Here is a 17,417-nt window from a genome sequence, read left to right on the forward strand (position 1 = left end):
TACGCCTAACAGCCTGCCGTATGTGTGTATTTATTTATTTATGCATCTTATTTGAAAGTGTTTAGGTTTTACATTTTTAGTCGTTCCTCAAATGAGAAGACGTAAAAGATGGAGCTTCATATTTTAGAGCACAGTTTGAAAGTGGCGAGTATAGAGAAAGAGGGGATCCAGATTTGCACTCACGGATTAATAAAACTCGCTTTCTTGGCCTCCAAAACAAGGTACGTAACTTCCCAGACGCGGTAGCTGCATGAAAAGACACAGTGTCATTTATGTTTTTCACAGGCTCCTCAGTGCTGTTTACTGTAAGGATACTGCTGTTGTTAACATACAGCAAACTAATGACGGGGGCTGCATGTTCTTGTGTTCTTGTGTTAAAAGGTAGCGGTGTTCATTTGTGCTGGAGCCAGTTCTTGCACTTGTATTAATGTGTTATTCTGAGAGCAGCCGAGTGTGTGTTTGGTCTCTGCCACCGGTTTCCAGGCCTATCCTTGTTCTGTAGTGTCATTTTGTAGCTTTGTGCCATCTGTAGCTGGGTCGACGCCAGCGGGTGTGTGTGTGTGTGTGTGTTATGTGTGTGTGTGTGTGTGCAGCCTGTTTTTCCTTCTCTCAGGGAAATTATAACATGTTTTCAACCAAACTTGAACAAGCAGCGGAGGGCATTTACAGCACATACCGTGTTCCCTGTCCTATGAGGTGGATATTCACTGTGAGCCATTCAGCCTGAGGAAACTTTAATTAAATAGCCCTTGCAGTGACATGACAAACAGGCCTTTACACTTGTGCAGTTTTTATTATCACCACAGTCTATTAATATCAGCCTAAGCAAATTAGTTCACTTCACTGACACACTGGCTGTGTCTGGCCCTGGCTATTTTACAATAGGCAAAGTCAGTCAGCAGACCAAGTGTGGCAGTGAGCTGGTGATCAAAACTCCCTCTCAGCTGAAGAAGTTACTCATAAAACACAGTCCCTTCAGATCCCTGATATACCTGATTACAATTAAAATGACCCACTGGATTTGACTAAAATACAGCTGTCCTCACATGTATGTTTTGCCTAACTAAAAGTCTAAAACCCAAATATATTCAGGTTACAATGATATAAAACAGAAAAAGCAGCATCCAATCCTCGTATTGGAGAAGCTGGAACCAGAGAACGGATATTTTTTTATTCATGTCAAACTACATCATCTAGTTGCTTTCTAAAGTAGCTTTTAGCATTTCGCTGTATCTTAATACATATTCTGTGGTTTCCCAGCTATGCCCGCCACCTTTTTGAACTGGTTTGTTTTGCTGGTGGATCCTCAGCTGCCACGGCTATTGCATGCGATACATATATATAACATAAGTTTTCATGGCCATAATCTGCTAGAAAGTGTTAATGTTTTATGATGTCAGTGGAGGTGGTCTGTATTTGCATCCAACATAAAACACGAGACCATCGCTTTAAAAAGAGCGGGAAAACATAACTTCATAACACGATAATTGGATCACATGTTCATTAACATAATTCCATAGAGAGGATAGCTTGACTGGTTGATTTGAGGCTGATTCTATTATTGATATTAAGAGTGTGAAAATCCCAATAACTAAACATTAGCCAAACTCATAACAAGGATCATATGAGGTCCAATTAAATCTGTTGTTTAAAGAATTGTGAGGTATGTATTGAGCGAGACATTTTACAGTTGAAAAATAAACTTGTGGGTCCTCTAATATATCTTATGTTATATGTCTCTTGTTACTCATCGGCTGACGTGTGCTGAAACTGAATGTCTGCGATAAACTAAACTAAACTCCGCTGAAATATCAGCCTGGCCAATCTCTCTGTCCGGCGCTGATGGAGAGATTTAACATTCCTTTTTTTTTTTCATTAATTTGATATTTGTTGCTACCACATTTGTAGTGTGTCGATGTCAGTGAGGAAGTAAACACACGACTAGTGTGGTTTTGCCTTTCAACCAACTTGTTTGTCACTGCGTTTTACTGTAGCTTTGATGCAGTCAATCATAAGGAAGCTATTACTATAGGCTCATTGTCACAGAACTCAGATATCAGCTGTGAATACTTTTGATAAAAAGCAATGAGAAGGTCAGAGATAGTTGGTGTGGAAATCTATAGTTCATCACACATTAAAATACCTATTTGACCTGCATGAAAGTCCATAACAGTTGATTTTAAAGTAAAGACAAGTGATTGTTTTTGCTAAACGCAGTCCAGCAGATGTGGATTCTTTCTCAGGAGACGTCTAACTGTCATCCGCCTAAAATGTCCCATTCAAAGAACTGGTCTTTGACTGCATTCACATCTACATTATGTATGTTTGCCTGTCTGTCTGTGGGTGTGATTGTGCACTCAGTCTATTGGTGGTATGCAGCAAAGTGGAAGCATTTATGCTTTTTCATTTCTGTAACTATAGCTTTGCATGTTGGACTTGTCTTTTGTTGTAATTTCTGTGGCGTTCAGGTCAGTTAAGCATCATGAATACAAGCTTCAGTTCAGACTACAGTTTGCTGTAGCGTCGTGTTTGTTATAGTAAGTGGGAAATGTCAGTGACGCAAGAAAAACAGATGAGAGTTTATCTTTGATTGAATGAATTCAGTTCTGCCCTGAAGGGCTCTGCCAAGTCCTCTCAGGGTTAGTTGGACACACGATTTTGTGTTTGGGGCAAATGTTTAAGTGGTGCACCTTGTTTGAAGTTGGATATTTGTGTGGTCATAGCAGCCACCCATTAATGATTACATAAGTTAATATCATTTGAGTGCAGAACATGAGTGTCCCTTTCCTTTCCCTGTAGTTCGTTCTAGCTGAGTCTTCTCTCACAGTCTTCTTGTTGAAGCAACAACCTTGGCACACCGTAGTGCCTCCTCCCGTTGATGAGCCCCCTTCAACAGCATGCTTTTATCCTTATCGTAGTGTTGGATTGTGCCTCCTCTCTCCACCACTTAGGTGTTGATTTGCAAACACAAACCAGTTTAGTCCAGTCCATGTTTTCCTGTTTTTACCACCAAACCTTTCGTCTTGTCTGTGTTGTCTCTTTTTGCATCGATTCACAACAATTAACTATTATTTATAACTATAGAACTATTATTTATTTAAGAAAACAGTATAAAAGTAGAATAAAAATGACTTGCACAGAGCTGGGTGTCACTTATATTGTTACAAAACAATACTGATACACTGGTACTAATGCAGTACTTTTTTCAGTACCTTGGTTAAAGCAATATAAACATGTTTTAACCCATTTTTGTGCATTAAACAAACTTCTCAATGCATCAGTGTTTGAGCTGCACTAATCAATATTTTATATAGACAATTGATCAAATGACAACAGTGTAATGTGGAAGGTGTCACTTACATTGACAAACCCACAGAAAGTTATAACTGACCACTACGGAGCTCTTTAGCCTCTTTGAACTGTTTTCGTTGTTGTAGTTTTTCCATCCTGAAAACTGAAAACCTCGATTCCAGCAGCAGGCAGCACTACTGCTACAACTACTACAACTACTACAACACTACCTGCCCAGCACAAAACGCCAAAACACCAGCTGGTGAACAAAGTGGAGCATTTAGCAGCTAAAGGAGTTGTTGTAACTCCAAGTGAATGCTAATGTTGCTCTGCGTCTGCTGGTTGTGTAAATCGGCAACTGAATGCTAACATGTGCTCATGTGTCTGTGTTTTGTTTTCAGCTTGTCCTGCTGCCTCCAAGTGGCCAAAATAATAAATGAATGCAGCTTTAGATAAAGAATCTTACATCGTTACAATCGTACTCAAAACATAGATCAGGACATATTTCACCAAAGAGTAAATAACCTTCTGAATCTGATTTGGCATTTGATTCCAACTTCCGCTGCGTTTTGATACTCGATGCCAAGAACACGTTTTAGTTGATTCAGTATCTCAGCCATAAACAAAAGCAGTGGAGACTGAGATGTCCTCGTTATGGCAACACTAATGAGAGAAATTCAACTTGTTAACTTACATCAACAACTCTCAAAATAGATTAATTAGCGCAGCACTGTTGAGTTTTGGATTATTTTGTGATTTCGTAAATAATAAATCAACTTCATGTCTATGAATGTGTTCTCTGGGGTAGGGTCGTTTTTTACAAACACATCTGTTGTGAGTTTTCTGTGTGTTTTGTCACAGATGAGGTGGTGAGTTGTTTGCGATGCTTTACAGTATAAACTCATTTAAAGACTCCCTGTGAAGTTCCTTGCACGCACACAGAATGTGAGTAATGCAGACTAAGTGTTCAGTGATCTCCCCCTCAGTGACGGTAATATACTAAATCTCTGCACTGATTTGTTATTTGATCTGGATGTAACACTGGCATATAATAAAGTCATTAAGTAGCGCTCGTAATGACACGATCATGATTAGAGGAGTATTATTAACTCAGTCACAAGACTAAAACTCCGGTGCTCATCATCCTCATCATGTCCATGGCTCCACAAAAACACACTGCAAGTCAAAGTGACACTTGACAGCTCATTTAATTCCAAGAGGAAATGCTGCTGTCCCCATAGAAAGCGTTGTTAAGTCTATTCTGTTATTCCCCTGTCGTTTTTCACACCTTTCAGCCAAATATGACGTGTGAGCATTCAGCGGTGTTGTGCGTGGTGTTTTTCCAGTACACTGCTTTCCTTTGTGCTCAAGAAAGCTGCTGATTTATATCCTTATATCCAATGTCCTTCACCGTCCAACACTTTTGGTTTGGTTGACAGATGGATTTCAGACAGAGACATGATTGTGACATTAAGTAGTTCAGAAAAACAAAACAAAAAGGAAATTTAATAAGATGACACTAAAGGGAAAACAGAAGTTTCGGTATGTGTTGACAGATGTTGTCTTAACATAAGTAGCTATACAAGAATTTTGTCAAAATAAAATGCAAAATGTTGATGTAAATGGGGCACTATATGATTATTGATTCAATAAACAACATCACTGCAGCGCATCAGGCACTTAACAGTTTTGGATATTCTGTGCTACAGACACATCTCTGTCTGATACCCAGCCCTGTTCGTGATGTGACACACATTATCATCATGGCAACACTGATAATTGTGCTGACATTTTCCAGAGTATTAAATAGAGACTTTGAAAAGAAAGAGTGGATTGAGTTAACCTGCATTGTACTGGATGGGTGGACCACTGTTGTTTCTCCATTTACCACTTTTTTCAATCAATAACAAAGGTTACTGCAAGTTAAGTCAGTGTAAGAATCTCTTACATACCCGAATTTAAATGTCTATAAACTGACAACAGCTACAATTAGCAATGATATCTAACCGATCAGCAACTTAAATCTGTAATTAAAGAGGACAAACATATCAGAAGTGAGACAACATGAGAAAGGAAACACAGGCACTCATGTTTAAACCAGACAAAGAGTCTACAGCCATGCTAGCAGCTTTGCGAGGCTGTAACACTTTGACCTGATGATGGCGCTAGATGATATGTCCACAGATATCTGGACCAAATTTCATTCCAATTCCAAAAAAGTCTACGGATCTCCAAGTCAGTAGATCTCTGACTGACTTCAGTCCATCAGATAGTTGTTGAGATATTTCACTCTGGACTTATTGCCATTCCTTCAACAATGCACCTACATGGCTAAAAAAATATTGTCTTAAGTTAGATTTTAGATGATATCTTTTGGTCGTGTTTGCTCGATCATTGAGATTCCTCTCAGAGCACTCTGTTTGGGTTTATATTGGGAGCAGAGCAGCACTGTGCTTTACTGATGGCTTGGTTATGAGCCTCATATTCAATATAAAATGATAAAGTAGACATTTACAGGCATAGTTGCGGTCTTATGTTGGTCCCTGCGTATCACATCAATGCATCTCTTCATATGAATCTGTCTCCTTAATTCTTCCAACACACTGTTTGATGTGCATGTTATGAATGCTTCAGGGAGCAGCAGAGCTAAAGGAGACAGTAATTGTTGGACTTCAGAAATGACTTATACACTCAAGCTTTGTCCAGCACAGACTTTCTCACATACTGTATCCACTGTTTGATCTGTCCTCTCTTTTTCCTGTCTCTCCCATTCAGATGCAAGTTTTTCAGTTTGACAGAGACTCCGGAGGACTACACCATCATCGTGGATGAGGAAGGCTTTAAAGGTGGGCCTCACTTTGTGGATCTTTAAAGTCACTGTGGCAACCATAGATCGGGGCGACAGGAAAAGATCACACTGTGTAATCTCTGATTCTCTCCAGCACCACGTAGCTTCAGCTGCCAATGTTTGAGCACACTTTGTCATTATGGACGTGAGGCCAAGCTGCCAGTGTGCCGTGTTTTGTGGTTGGCTGATCGAGTGAATCCATGTCATTACACACCCTTTCCCAGGGTGACCCTCCTTGGTTACCCTGGAGACTACAGGCTATGTGTTGCATAACTGGTGCAGGTATTTTCTACTGGTGACTGGCTCTGAGTGAGTCACTGCCTGTTTTCTGCTGAACTAGACTATGAAACAGCAAGTAACGTTAGATACATTTTCAACAGTATCGAAAACTTCCAGAAGAGACATTTTAGTGACCTTTTCATACGGAGAGAATATGTACATGTGCTTCTTAATAAGTAAATATTAGAATGTCGGAGAATTATTATGCAATCCAGTCGATTAACTGAACCTGATTGAAGTTGAGTTTGGCTAATTATTCAGCTACGATGTTGTGATGTTAAAGGCTTTTGGTACACTTACTACAATGCTGTTAGATCTTAACATTTGTTAATTAGCTTTTTAATCATTATTAGGGCTGCAACTAACGATCATTTTTATTATTTTCTCTATTTATCAGCTAATCTTTTAGTCTATGAAAAGTCAAAATGGGTTAGAAAAAAATGGTCAATTTTCTATCAAACGTGATAAAAAAAACAAGCAGCCAGTCTTCATGTTTAAGAAGCTGGAACCAGGAAATATTTGGCATTTTTTTGCTTGAAAAATGACTAAAACAATTCATTGATTATCAAAATAGTTGCCATTCATTCCTTCAATCAAGTAAACGATTAATCCTTTGATCGTAACGCGTGAGAATTGTTATTTTATCTCTCTGAACTCCCCAGGGACCAATTGAACAGCTGAACGATGTGTTTCATTGCTTAAGAGTTTGCTACTTCTGTCTCATTGTTTCACCAACCTGGATGAAGGGCATCTCAAATATTCTTGAGGGGAAGGCAGCACCGGAAAAGCTGGTCTAATACAGAAGCGTGGAGGGTGGAGGCTGTGAATAATGTTAATTCCAAGTAATAAAAAGGCGTTGGCAATAGTACTTTTAAAGATAAAAAGTATGTGTATAAAAGATGAAAAACAGGAACTGGAACAAATAAGGAATAAGGAACAAACCCTCATGCTCATTGCTCACCCCAACTACCCAGTTTGATTTCGATTTATTCATAACTGGTGTCCAAAAATAGTAAGTAAGTAAAATTTTAATTATGTAGCACCTTTTTAAAACAAAGTTACAGATACAGAAGAATAAACAACATACATGTACAGCAATGTCTCAGGGAAGGCTCGTCGGTAGAAATGACTTTTGAGAAGTTTTTTTTTAAAAAGCCGTTCACAGCCTCAGCTGATCTGTCAGACTGCTCCAGAGGGACGGGCCCTCACGGCAAAAGCACTTGGGTTTGCGGAGGGAGTGTGGTATAAATAACAGACCTTGGTCGGATGATCTGAATGGCCTAGAGGTGCAACAGGGATGCAATAATTTGGAAATGCATGAAGGGGCAAGACCATGTTGATCCTAGTTTGTGATGAGCAGTATCTTGAAATCTGTCTGTCTACGTAACGCCGTTTTTTACAACAACTATAAAAAAGTTTCATGAACTGGCTGGAGGTTAAATCACTATTGTACATTATAAATACAGCCGTGTGTCGGGCCTAATAGCCCTTTTCAGCTCCTCCTATACATCAGTGTAAGTTACTCAAGGCTTAATTCTGTTACAGACCCTCCAGTCCCGCTCTTTTTGACACGACTGTCTCCGTCCATTCACAGAGCTGCCCCAGTCAGAGCACATCAGTGTTGCTGATGCCACGTGGTTGGCCCTTAACGTGGTGTCGGGGGGCGGCAACGCCTCCAATTCGCAGCCCATCGGAGTCACCAAAATCGCAAAATCAGTCATTGCACCGCTGGCCGACCACAACATCTCTGTTTTCATGCTGTCGACGTATCAGACGGACTTCATTTTGGTGAGTGTGGATAATAACGTTCCTCCTACACTACATTTATACCATTTCAAAAGATTGTGTATGTTTTTTGTTTTTTTACATTTTGAAACCACATCAACATTGTCCGCAGTAGACTGGCAACAGCATCAAACCCTCACATGTCGAACCTGATCCTAGTCCAACTAAACTCGTTCTGGGGGCTAAATACGAAACCTCACAGAGCTTTTTAAGCTATAGTCCTTCCAAAATATGTGTTTTCAGTTTGTCAGCTCCCTGTAGACTTAGTAGAATAGAAGTTGTCACAGTGGTAACAAATATCGAAACATCCATAGGAACTTCTGCAGCATAATCCACCTCTCCACTGTCCGCGTCCTTACATGAATATGTTGTTCCCTGCGGATCCATTTTGCATTTGAATTCCATGCGGGAATCGCAGACTCCACCACAAACATTGGGGAAAAATACTATATAGGGAGGTAATTAATTAATTAATTACAGAATGTAAATACATTGAATGGCTGTCGCAGAAAAAATGACAACTAAAAATACCATCAAAAACAGAGAGAGAAAAGAGATTTAAGAATCTCTTCTAATACCCTTCAATTTAATTTAATCAAGTTAATCAACAAAAATGGGAAAAAACCCAGACATTACAATACAATAGCAAATGAGTGCGAGTTGTCATTGAAGACTTGAACGTGTTTAAGAGCCGATAGTTGATCAGGTTCACAGCATGCTTTAAGACTTGCGTGATTTGTCTATTATGCAACCACTGGCAACACAATTGTTTACGTCCACAGTGCCTGACATGAAAAAGCAATAACCTTGGATATACTGTACCTTCCACAGCGCCACTTCCTCTGATTTAGGAAGAAATCCTCTCTCATACCGAAGCCTTTCTGGCCACAGGGAGTGTTTTTTTATTGCCTTGCTTCAGTGGAAAAACAAGGACTGCTGAGCAGCTCTGGCATGTTTATGAAAATGAAAGAAAAAAAAAAAAAAAAACCTGTGTCGATGCTGATAATCTGTTACGTAAACGGGATCAGCAGCTCAGCCTCTTGCTGGAATTCCAGGTATCATACCCGGGCCTGTTTCCTGTCTCCACACTGGCTGCTCCTACCCACAATCCTAATTACTGGTGTCTAAAACCTGCTGCGTTCACCCTGTTGCCCACACCCACCACCCATCTCCTCTCTCTGTCTTTGTCTCGCACTGTGTGGGGTTGTGTTACTGAATCTCTGAGCAGATCAAAAGACAGACCAGCTTAAGATGTGTGTGTTTTGTTATTTTTTCACTGTTAGGATCTTTTGTGTTACATAAAGCAGTAAAGCCTGACCCAAATGTTGAATGCACTAATTCAGACGGAGCCATAAGTATATCCTGACTGAGTCGAGCACACACACACACACACACACACACACACACACAGAAATTCAACTGAAGTAATAGCTGTCACCCTCGGTAAGGAAGCACTCTGTTGCACCCACATGTACTTTATCCTTTTCTTTCTATCACCTTCGTATTACAGACAACAAAGAAGACACACACAAAGAGGCCTATTGTGATCTCACTATAAACAAATCTTTATATTATATTGTGTTCAAGCAGTAACAGTTACAGTAACTCTTGAAATGGTTGAAATGTTTAATATTACCTTCAAGGAAAACATCACTGTGGACTTATATAACTAAAAACTAACTAGCAGAGAGGCTCGTTTCCCTTCGACCAACGCCCCTCTCTTGGAGACAAGATGTCTCTAAAACTAATAACTTATTGTCCATTTGTTTTGCTGTAGATATTTATGAATCTTAATGTCTTTTGTGACCTTTTGACCTTCAGTTTCCACTTGTACACACGACGTCACAGCTCACTCGGCGGTTAACCATGGACCAGGTGACGCAAAAGGCTGATCGTATGAAAACATGTTCACTCCCTGATGATCTTAAATGCACACCGACTTTAGCTTCTTCGTTAAAGAGTTATTCAAATCTAAATGAAAAACTCTCCTGTTTCCCTGTGACGTTGATTAATTTCTCTCCTGCACTTTTATTTCCTGGATTGAATTTGGGGCAATTTATTACCGCGCTGAAACTGTATTTCTTTATTGTATTCTATTATTGTACTTCGTTCTGTTCTAATTTAGTTTCTAATTTCCCTCTTCATTGTGTTTTTAAATGTTGTTCTAAAGACTCTCTTTGCCACTTTGAATTCCCTCTGTGTTTGAAAGGTTAAACTAATTAAACTTGCTTTGCTGTATCTCCCAGCACTGGTGATGCAGGCGTTGTATCAGAGGCAGAGATACATGTACCATTTTCTCCACATACATAAAACTCACAGCAGCTACAAGATGTGTTGAGACTAAAGACTTTCCCTCAAACTTGCTGCGTTGCTGTTACTATGCCCTCCATATGCCTCTCCTCCTCTACGCTCTGAATATAAACAGTCTAAGCCCATTTTCTGGAGCTTATCGAAAGCTATTTAATGAAATGTAGGAAGTCATTAACAGAAATGAATGTGGATGAAGCGGAGCAAGAGAGTTGGTACTGTGAATTATAGCATTTCATCACAAAATAACTTGTATATAAATATGTGAAAGTGTGTAAATGTGTCATCCTGTTCTTTACTGTATTCATTTTTTTTGTCCTCAGGTTCGAGAGCGAGACCTGCCGATGGTCATGCACACGCTGTCTTCCGAATTCACTTTGCTTCGGGTGGTCAACGGAGAGACTGTTGCTGCTCACAATCTTGGAGTCACCAATGGCTTTGTAAAGCCCAAACTTGGTAGGCGTAAATAAACATTTATGTGTGTGTTTGTTTGTTTTTTTTAATAAAAGCAAGCAACCCAAAAAGCTTCAACATTTCTATAATGTATCAGAGGAAAGATGCATATTAAAACCTCCATCACATCAACGTCTGTTTTAAGTCAAAATGCTCTGAGAGATTTTACTGTAATTTACAAATATCAATACACTCCATCACTTATATGAGGAGGATATTTCCTGCAGTCATTTGAATCGCTCAAGTCTGAAAGAAATCAAGTGGAAATGCGTTCATCATTCATCACTGTCCCTGCTAGCTACTTGAATTTTACTGTAGTAGTACTCACATATTAAACAGAAGTACTCAGATATTTTACCTAAGTAAAAGTAGCAATACCACAGAGTAAAAATACTCTGTTACAAGTAAAAAGTCCTGCATTCAAAACATTACAGAAAAGAATTGTCTTGGCAACAGCATTGTCACACTTTGAATACTCAGAGCATGGTACACAAGACAAAGGTTAGTTTGTGATATGCACCCAGATGAGAAGCTGTTCACTCCCTTTATACCTCGGCTCGGTCTTCCTTAGTGGTCAAGGTTGCTTCTTTCCGTAAACATCCTTAATCTGGTTTGCTTCCCATCTGTGGTGCTGTGGCCTTTTGGTTACCCTCCTACATTTCACCTTGGTTCTCATGACCGTTCACAAATTGCAAACCTTCTGCTCTCAAGACAAAGAGCTCATAAACCACGAGGTCTAGACCTTCTGGTAACATCCCTCTACAGCAGAGTACAGAAGTATTAGCATCAACATGTTCTTAAAGTCAGAATAATCTGTTATAGCTGGCAAAGGTGGAGCTGATTACTGGGTAGTTTATCTTAATTTGTTAGGTATATTTTGCATTAATAATCTGAATCTGCAAAGTATCAAATAAATGTTGAGGAGTAGTAAGTACAATATTTCCCTCTGACATGTTGTGGAGTAGAAGTATAAAGTTGCAGTAAATGGAAATACTCAAGTAAAGTAGTGAGTAGCAATGTACCTCATTTTGTACCTCAAATTGTAAATGTATTCAGGAATTTTGTTGTAATCATGAGGTGCTTCAGGTGAAAGTAGGCTAGCGTGTAAAGAACTGGTTATGAAAGTGTTCGTTTTCCAATGTTGATCTTATTTTCAAATCTTACACTTTGTTTAAGACAATATAGTCTGTAAAAGTGTTCACCACATTGGGCTCAACCAAATTATTTGGCAATTCATAACATTTATTATGTATGTAGAGCTTTAAAGTTCATTCTTGATGTTGGAAACGGCTGTTTAACAAAACTATCTGAACTCAAGGTCAATTACTAGCTTGTTCTGGAGCTTTCGACAGTGTCAGACGATCTTCATTAGCAGAGTTTGCCCAGTTGTCATGTCTGAGCACTCTGTTGGTTTTGAAGTTTAGCTTGAAAGTTCATTCTTGACCTTGAACGTAGCAGTTTTCAAAAATGTGATGAGATGAAATGCTCATTATTTCCACATAGATCTTTTATTAAGATGTTTCTTGGCTGTATTGCTGCGTCTGAGCCCTCATGTATTCCATCATTTTTGTTTTTCAGTGCCCCGTCCCATCATTCACCCCTTATCCAGTCCTAGCAACATGTTCTGTGTGACCAGCCTGGACCCAGACACACTGCCCTCTGTAGCCACCCTGCTCATGGACGTCATGTTTTACTCTGGAGGGTAAGACGCCGCTTGCCTTATTTTTTTTTTGGAATCAAACGACTCTGAGACTCATGGACAACATCTTTTTAGGGCTCACTGAGATCTTTAAAATGCTAGCAGTGGTACTCGACGACAGGTCTATGACCAAATACCTGCAAAACTAATGACATTCCCATCAGCCTCTGCTCTACTTTGTGTTGAGTGCTAATTAGCAAATGTTAGCATGCTAACGTGCTAAAATAAGATGGTGACAATGGTTAACATTATACCAGCTGTTACCAGCATTGGGAGCATGTTAGCGTGTAGACGATAGCATTTAGCTCAAAGTACAGTACAGCCTCAGAGTGTCATGACAAACACGTACATGTAAGGTCGTGTTGCTACGTGATACAGTGCATTTCTGTCATTATATGTTGACCATTAGCCAGCGAAAACTCTCAGGTGTTCTCTCAAAGTATAAAGAATGACAATGTGTGAAACTGGACGTGGCTGGCCAGACTAGGTGTGAGATTACCAGAACGTGAAACCACCACATTGAGTTTTGTGCCTTTCTCTCCAGGCCGAAGGAGCCCGGAGCCTCCAGCGAGGACTCCAGCCACATCCGCTTCTTCTCCTTCTCCCTGATCGAGGGCTACATCTCTCTGGTCATGGACGAACAGACAACTCAAAGGTTGAGTAGCAGAAAACACCTGTGACTCAACAACATATTTATATATCGCTTGCTGTGTAATTAACCACACTTGTTCTGTCAAGATGTTGTTTTCTTTTAGTCGAGACCGGCAGAAACATTATGTTTGGAATAGGTCACCCATTTTACTCCTGCAGAAACATTGTGTTTATGCAGGGGGAACAAATTTATGATTGTTGTTTGAGGGGGCGATTAGTTTGTTGCTAAGCGATAGCAGAGCAGTCGGGTATATAAAATGTACTTAAGGCACAGTGGGTTTCAGTATGACTCATTTATTCTCCACTGCGTCCCCCACTTTCTCACAGTATACTCTCTAATTAAGCAGAAAGACATTAAAGAAACCTGTGCAGCTGCAGATCCCATGTGGTTGCTCCTGTATTACCAGCACATTAGCATCTGATGGGAGATCGTCCATTCATAAATGTGGTCTCCCTTATATGGGCCAGTAATGTCTTAAAGCCATGTGGAGGTAAAATAATAATTGGACCAAACTTTCATTATGTTTTTAAAGTCCATATTTTGCCGCTGCAGCATGTAGGCCAGTCTTGTCCCCACGTTTATGTAAGAGTTAATGTGTTGCCTTAAAGGAATAGGTCACCCATTTTACTCCACTTTACAATGGCTCTCTTATTCAGTGCAGCGTGTTGAACAGTAGCAACAGAATTCACCTGCTGATGTTCATCTGAATGATTAATAGATAGCTTCGTCTGCTGCAGCTCCACACGGTGTCCGTTAACGGTGCCACGTGTTAACCAGAGCAGAACAAAGAAGGACTTTGAGGCACCACTTGGCAAAATACTGAATGTAAAATAGATGTAAAGTGTATGTTGTTTTTTTTTGTCACAGATCTGCTGTTAATTACATTTCCTGCGTTACCAAAAACAAAAGGGAGAAATTAAATATTGTATTAATCAGTCGGACTGCCATGTTTATCTGTCTACACAGGCAGAGAAATTCTTTGCCGATAACCAATGAAGCCATTTCGCTTTGACCTGTAAAGCAGTAACATCACGTCGTGGAGACCGGTCACCACGAGCTACCAAACATCCACCAGGGAAAAGTGTTCTGCTAATGTCAGTTAGCAGGCTGGATAGCCAGTTAGCTGCAGCACATTGGAAAAACTAGGCTAGGCTAAAGGCTAACGAGACTTTTTAAAATCACTTGACTTGACGTGATTTTTGACACTTCTTGTGACTTAAGTTCTTTTCTGTCACATCAACCATACTATTATATTTAAATTTAAGAAATATATTAACCTCTGAACTGTTCATTTCTTTGTACTTTGTTCTCTTCAAGGTTTCCAAACAACGTCCTCTTCACCAGTGCTTCTGGTGAGCTTTGGAAAATGGTTCGCATTGGGGGACAACCTTTAGGATTTGGTGAGTTTTATTTGCCAGAAGACTAGTTTACCGCAGTATCAGAGATTAACCCATACCTAAACACAGTGTGTGCTTTTGTGATAAATATACTTAAACTATTGATGAGTACTGTAGCACAGATCCTGCAGCCCAGTCTCACAAACTGAGCATGATGTCTTCATCTCTTATAGTTTCCACCAACAGCCTACTTTTAGAGTATTTCACACCTACAATGACTTCATCTCTCAACAGCAGTTAGAAACAAATTCAACAACTTTTTTCAGCTGTCAGGATCAGAGTTGATGTGTTGAATCTGAAAGCATCTGGCGGCTGATGGTGTTGATTGACGCTGTCAGATCCAACACAGGGAACACATACAGAAAATTAGTGTATATTATTATTATTATTATTCCTAAAACAAAGTTGGCAGCAATACTGTTTTTAGTTTGTGGCGGATTAATAAGTGTCACATTATTTATGTTAATAATATGTTTAACAAGTGCTGCAGTGATTCCCAACCAAAGGTACTTGTACCTCAGGGTACATGGATAGGTTGTGGAGAAGCTCATCTAGTTTGAAAAGATTATTATTTTATTTGGATTACAGATTGTCCAATAAATACTGCTAAACCTAAACACAGCTCACACCAACCTATGCTAGTTGTAGCACCGTAAAGCCCCCTGAAGACTTGGTTTCAAATACTTATATCAAGTATTTATTAACATCGGTTTGCATGGCCATAATCTGCTCTTGACTGCAAACATAAGCAGAATTTCTCTTTAAATGCTCATTAAAGCATGCTGCAGGGTAATGCTGCATTCAGGTGATATCTGAGTTGCAGTAATTATCAGTTTCAGGCTTATGAATAGAGTTCGTGTCAACATTCATGTCATAATTAAGACTGGGAAACACACATGAAGAGTGTGTGAAAACTAGTTAGAAAGCGAGCAGAGCCGTCAGAATAGATCACTAAATTAATGGATAAAAGTTAATAGTTGAAATGTCCATCTTCTGCCACTCCGAGTGGTATTAGTACAAAACCAAACCTCCTGGAAAAAAAGAAAAGAGATGATACCCAAACATCTACAAGTTTACTATCTTTGTAATAATATCCACTTTTAATTAGCAGTGTTAAAGAAGTTAAATGTCATTTGATCAGCTGTGGTGTTCAGAGTGATGACGTACAAACTGATAACTAAATCAATCAGTAATATAGCAAATCCATTTTTTCCAGATGAGTGTGGCATCGTGGCTCAGATTTCAGAACCCCTGGCGACGGCTGACATTCCAGCTTACTACATTAGTACCTTCAAGTTCGACCACGCCCTGGTAAGACAGGAACCTCGCAAATACTGTATATGTGCTGTAGAGCCGCAACAGTTTTTCGTTGTTTCCTTATTTGATAATGAATTTAATATTTTGGGATTTTTGACATGCAAAACAAGACTTTTGATGACATTCTTTTTTTCTTTGTTTTTTCCGATGTTTGTTGATAAATCGTTAGTTGCCGCTCTAGTACGCTGCTGTCAGAGGGTTATAAAGCCTCGTGTCTTCTCCAGGTCCCCGAAGAAAACATCCAAAGTGTGATCGGAGCTCTGCGGACCAAGAGCACGGCACAGTGAAGGAAGCCGGAGATAAAACAATGAAAACGACCGTTTTCAAAGTCATTTCGTTCAAACGTTTATCATGTCCAAAAAGTGCCAAGAGCTTATTAGCGGACTGCTGTGGATCGGCTCTGAACGGAAGGGATCTAACCACAAAGCGTGGGCGGGAGTACGTGTGTGTGTGTGTGTGGGGGGGGGGGGGGGGTGACAGTGTGTTAGGGATGCCTTTGTTACTCGGTCATTTTCTTTACCCCCACTCCTCCTTCCCTCCGAGGCCCCCGAGGCCCTCCACTGCCTGCTCTGGTAGTCCTTGTTTTAGTTTACCAGACTGAATATTTTTCTTTTCCTCTCTAAAGCTGCTTCTTCCCACTCCCTGACCCTCATGAGCACCATACTGTATTAGTTACATAATTCCTCTCATGGAAGGATGACGAATGTACTCTCAAAAATGAAAGAAATATTATATATGTTATATATATATATATATATATATATATATATAACATATATATATATATTATATATATATCAAGCTCTCCATATTTTCTTTGTTTGTTTTGTTTTCCACAGGTCATTTCTCAGTGCCAAGATGTTTGAATGCCTAAACCGATGCCTTTGTCAAATACTTTTCATGTGTGCAATTGAAGGAGACAATTTTTGAGACAGGCAGCGATGACGGAGCGCCTGGTTGAGTCATATGGTGTGTTTTGGGTTTTTTTCTTTTCTTTTGCTTGTAGAAGCTGTTGAACGTGTTTCAGTTACATCAATGATGTGACTGTCGGAGTCCCTCAGACTTCAGACGTTTGTTTCTGGTGAAACGTGACGTGAAGCCAAGATCTTGATGAGGACAAGACTCTGTTTTTAAAAAGTAATATGCATTTCACACTGTGAGCAACATGGTGGATGGGTCACTCAGAATCAGCTGATTTTATCAAACAAACAAATCTTTTTTTTTCATTATGTGGCTTTAATCAATGACATCAGAGTCGGATTAGTTTATTAATCGATTGTTTGATCTAGAGGGAGTTAAGCAATAACAATTTTGATATTTGATTAATAATTTAAACATACAAACATTTTCACGATACAGCTTCTAAAATGAAATGGTTTTATTCTGTAA

The 17,417-nt window shown here is 39.5% G+C and overlaps 1 protein-coding gene across 3 annotated transcripts; it reads left to right on the forward strand.

Annotated features, from left to right (window-relative positions):
* Positions 1-90: 90 nt before the first annotated feature.
* castor2 (cytosolic arginine sensor for mTORC1 subunit 2) lies at positions 91-16,324 on the forward strand. Of its 3 annotated transcripts, none has more exons than XM_070917837.1 (10): positions 109-221; positions 6,067-6,137; positions 8,013-8,206; positions 10,834-10,966; positions 12,542-12,665; positions 13,165-13,167; positions 13,207-13,317; positions 14,632-14,714; positions 15,928-16,022; positions 16,253-16,324. In XM_070917837.1, the coding sequence occupies exons 1-10, from the start codon at positions 109-111 to the stop codon at positions 16,313-16,315; spliced, it is 990 nt and encodes a 329-aa protein (XP_070773938.1). In that variant the 3' UTR covers positions 16,316-16,324. The 3 variants fall into 3 exon arrangements, with proteins under 3 accessions (XP_070773940.1, XP_070773938.1, XP_070773939.1); XM_070917838.1 differs by lacking the exon at positions 13,165-13,167 and adding an exon at positions 12,074-12,087 and having other exon boundaries at positions 10,834-10,955; XM_070917839.1 differs by lacking the exon at positions 13,165-13,167 and having other exon boundaries at positions 91-221.
* Positions 16,325-17,417: the final 1,093 nt, after the last annotated feature.

This window comes from Enoplosus armatus, chromosome 13 (genome assembly GCF_043641665.1).
Source record: "Enoplosus armatus isolate fEnoArm2 chromosome 13, fEnoArm2.hap1, whole genome shotgun sequence".
Taxonomy (NCBI): Eukaryota; Metazoa; Chordata; class Actinopteri; order Centrarchiformes; family Enoplosidae; genus Enoplosus; species Enoplosus armatus.

Bases quoted from the DNA above. Each gene is read 5' to 3' on its own strand.
- castor2 (XM_070917837.1), top strand. From the start codon at position 109: ATGGAGCTTCATATTTTAGAGCACAGTTTGAAAGTGGCGAGTATAGAG. The intron at 222-6,066 runs GTACGTAACTTC...TCTCCCATTCAG, and splicing joins TTCTTGGCCTCCAAAACAAG to ATGCAAGTTTTTCAGTTTGA. The intron at 14,715-15,927 runs GTGAGTTTTATT...CATTTTTTCCAG, and splicing joins GGGACAACCTTTAGGATTTG to ATGAGTGTGGCATCGTGGCT.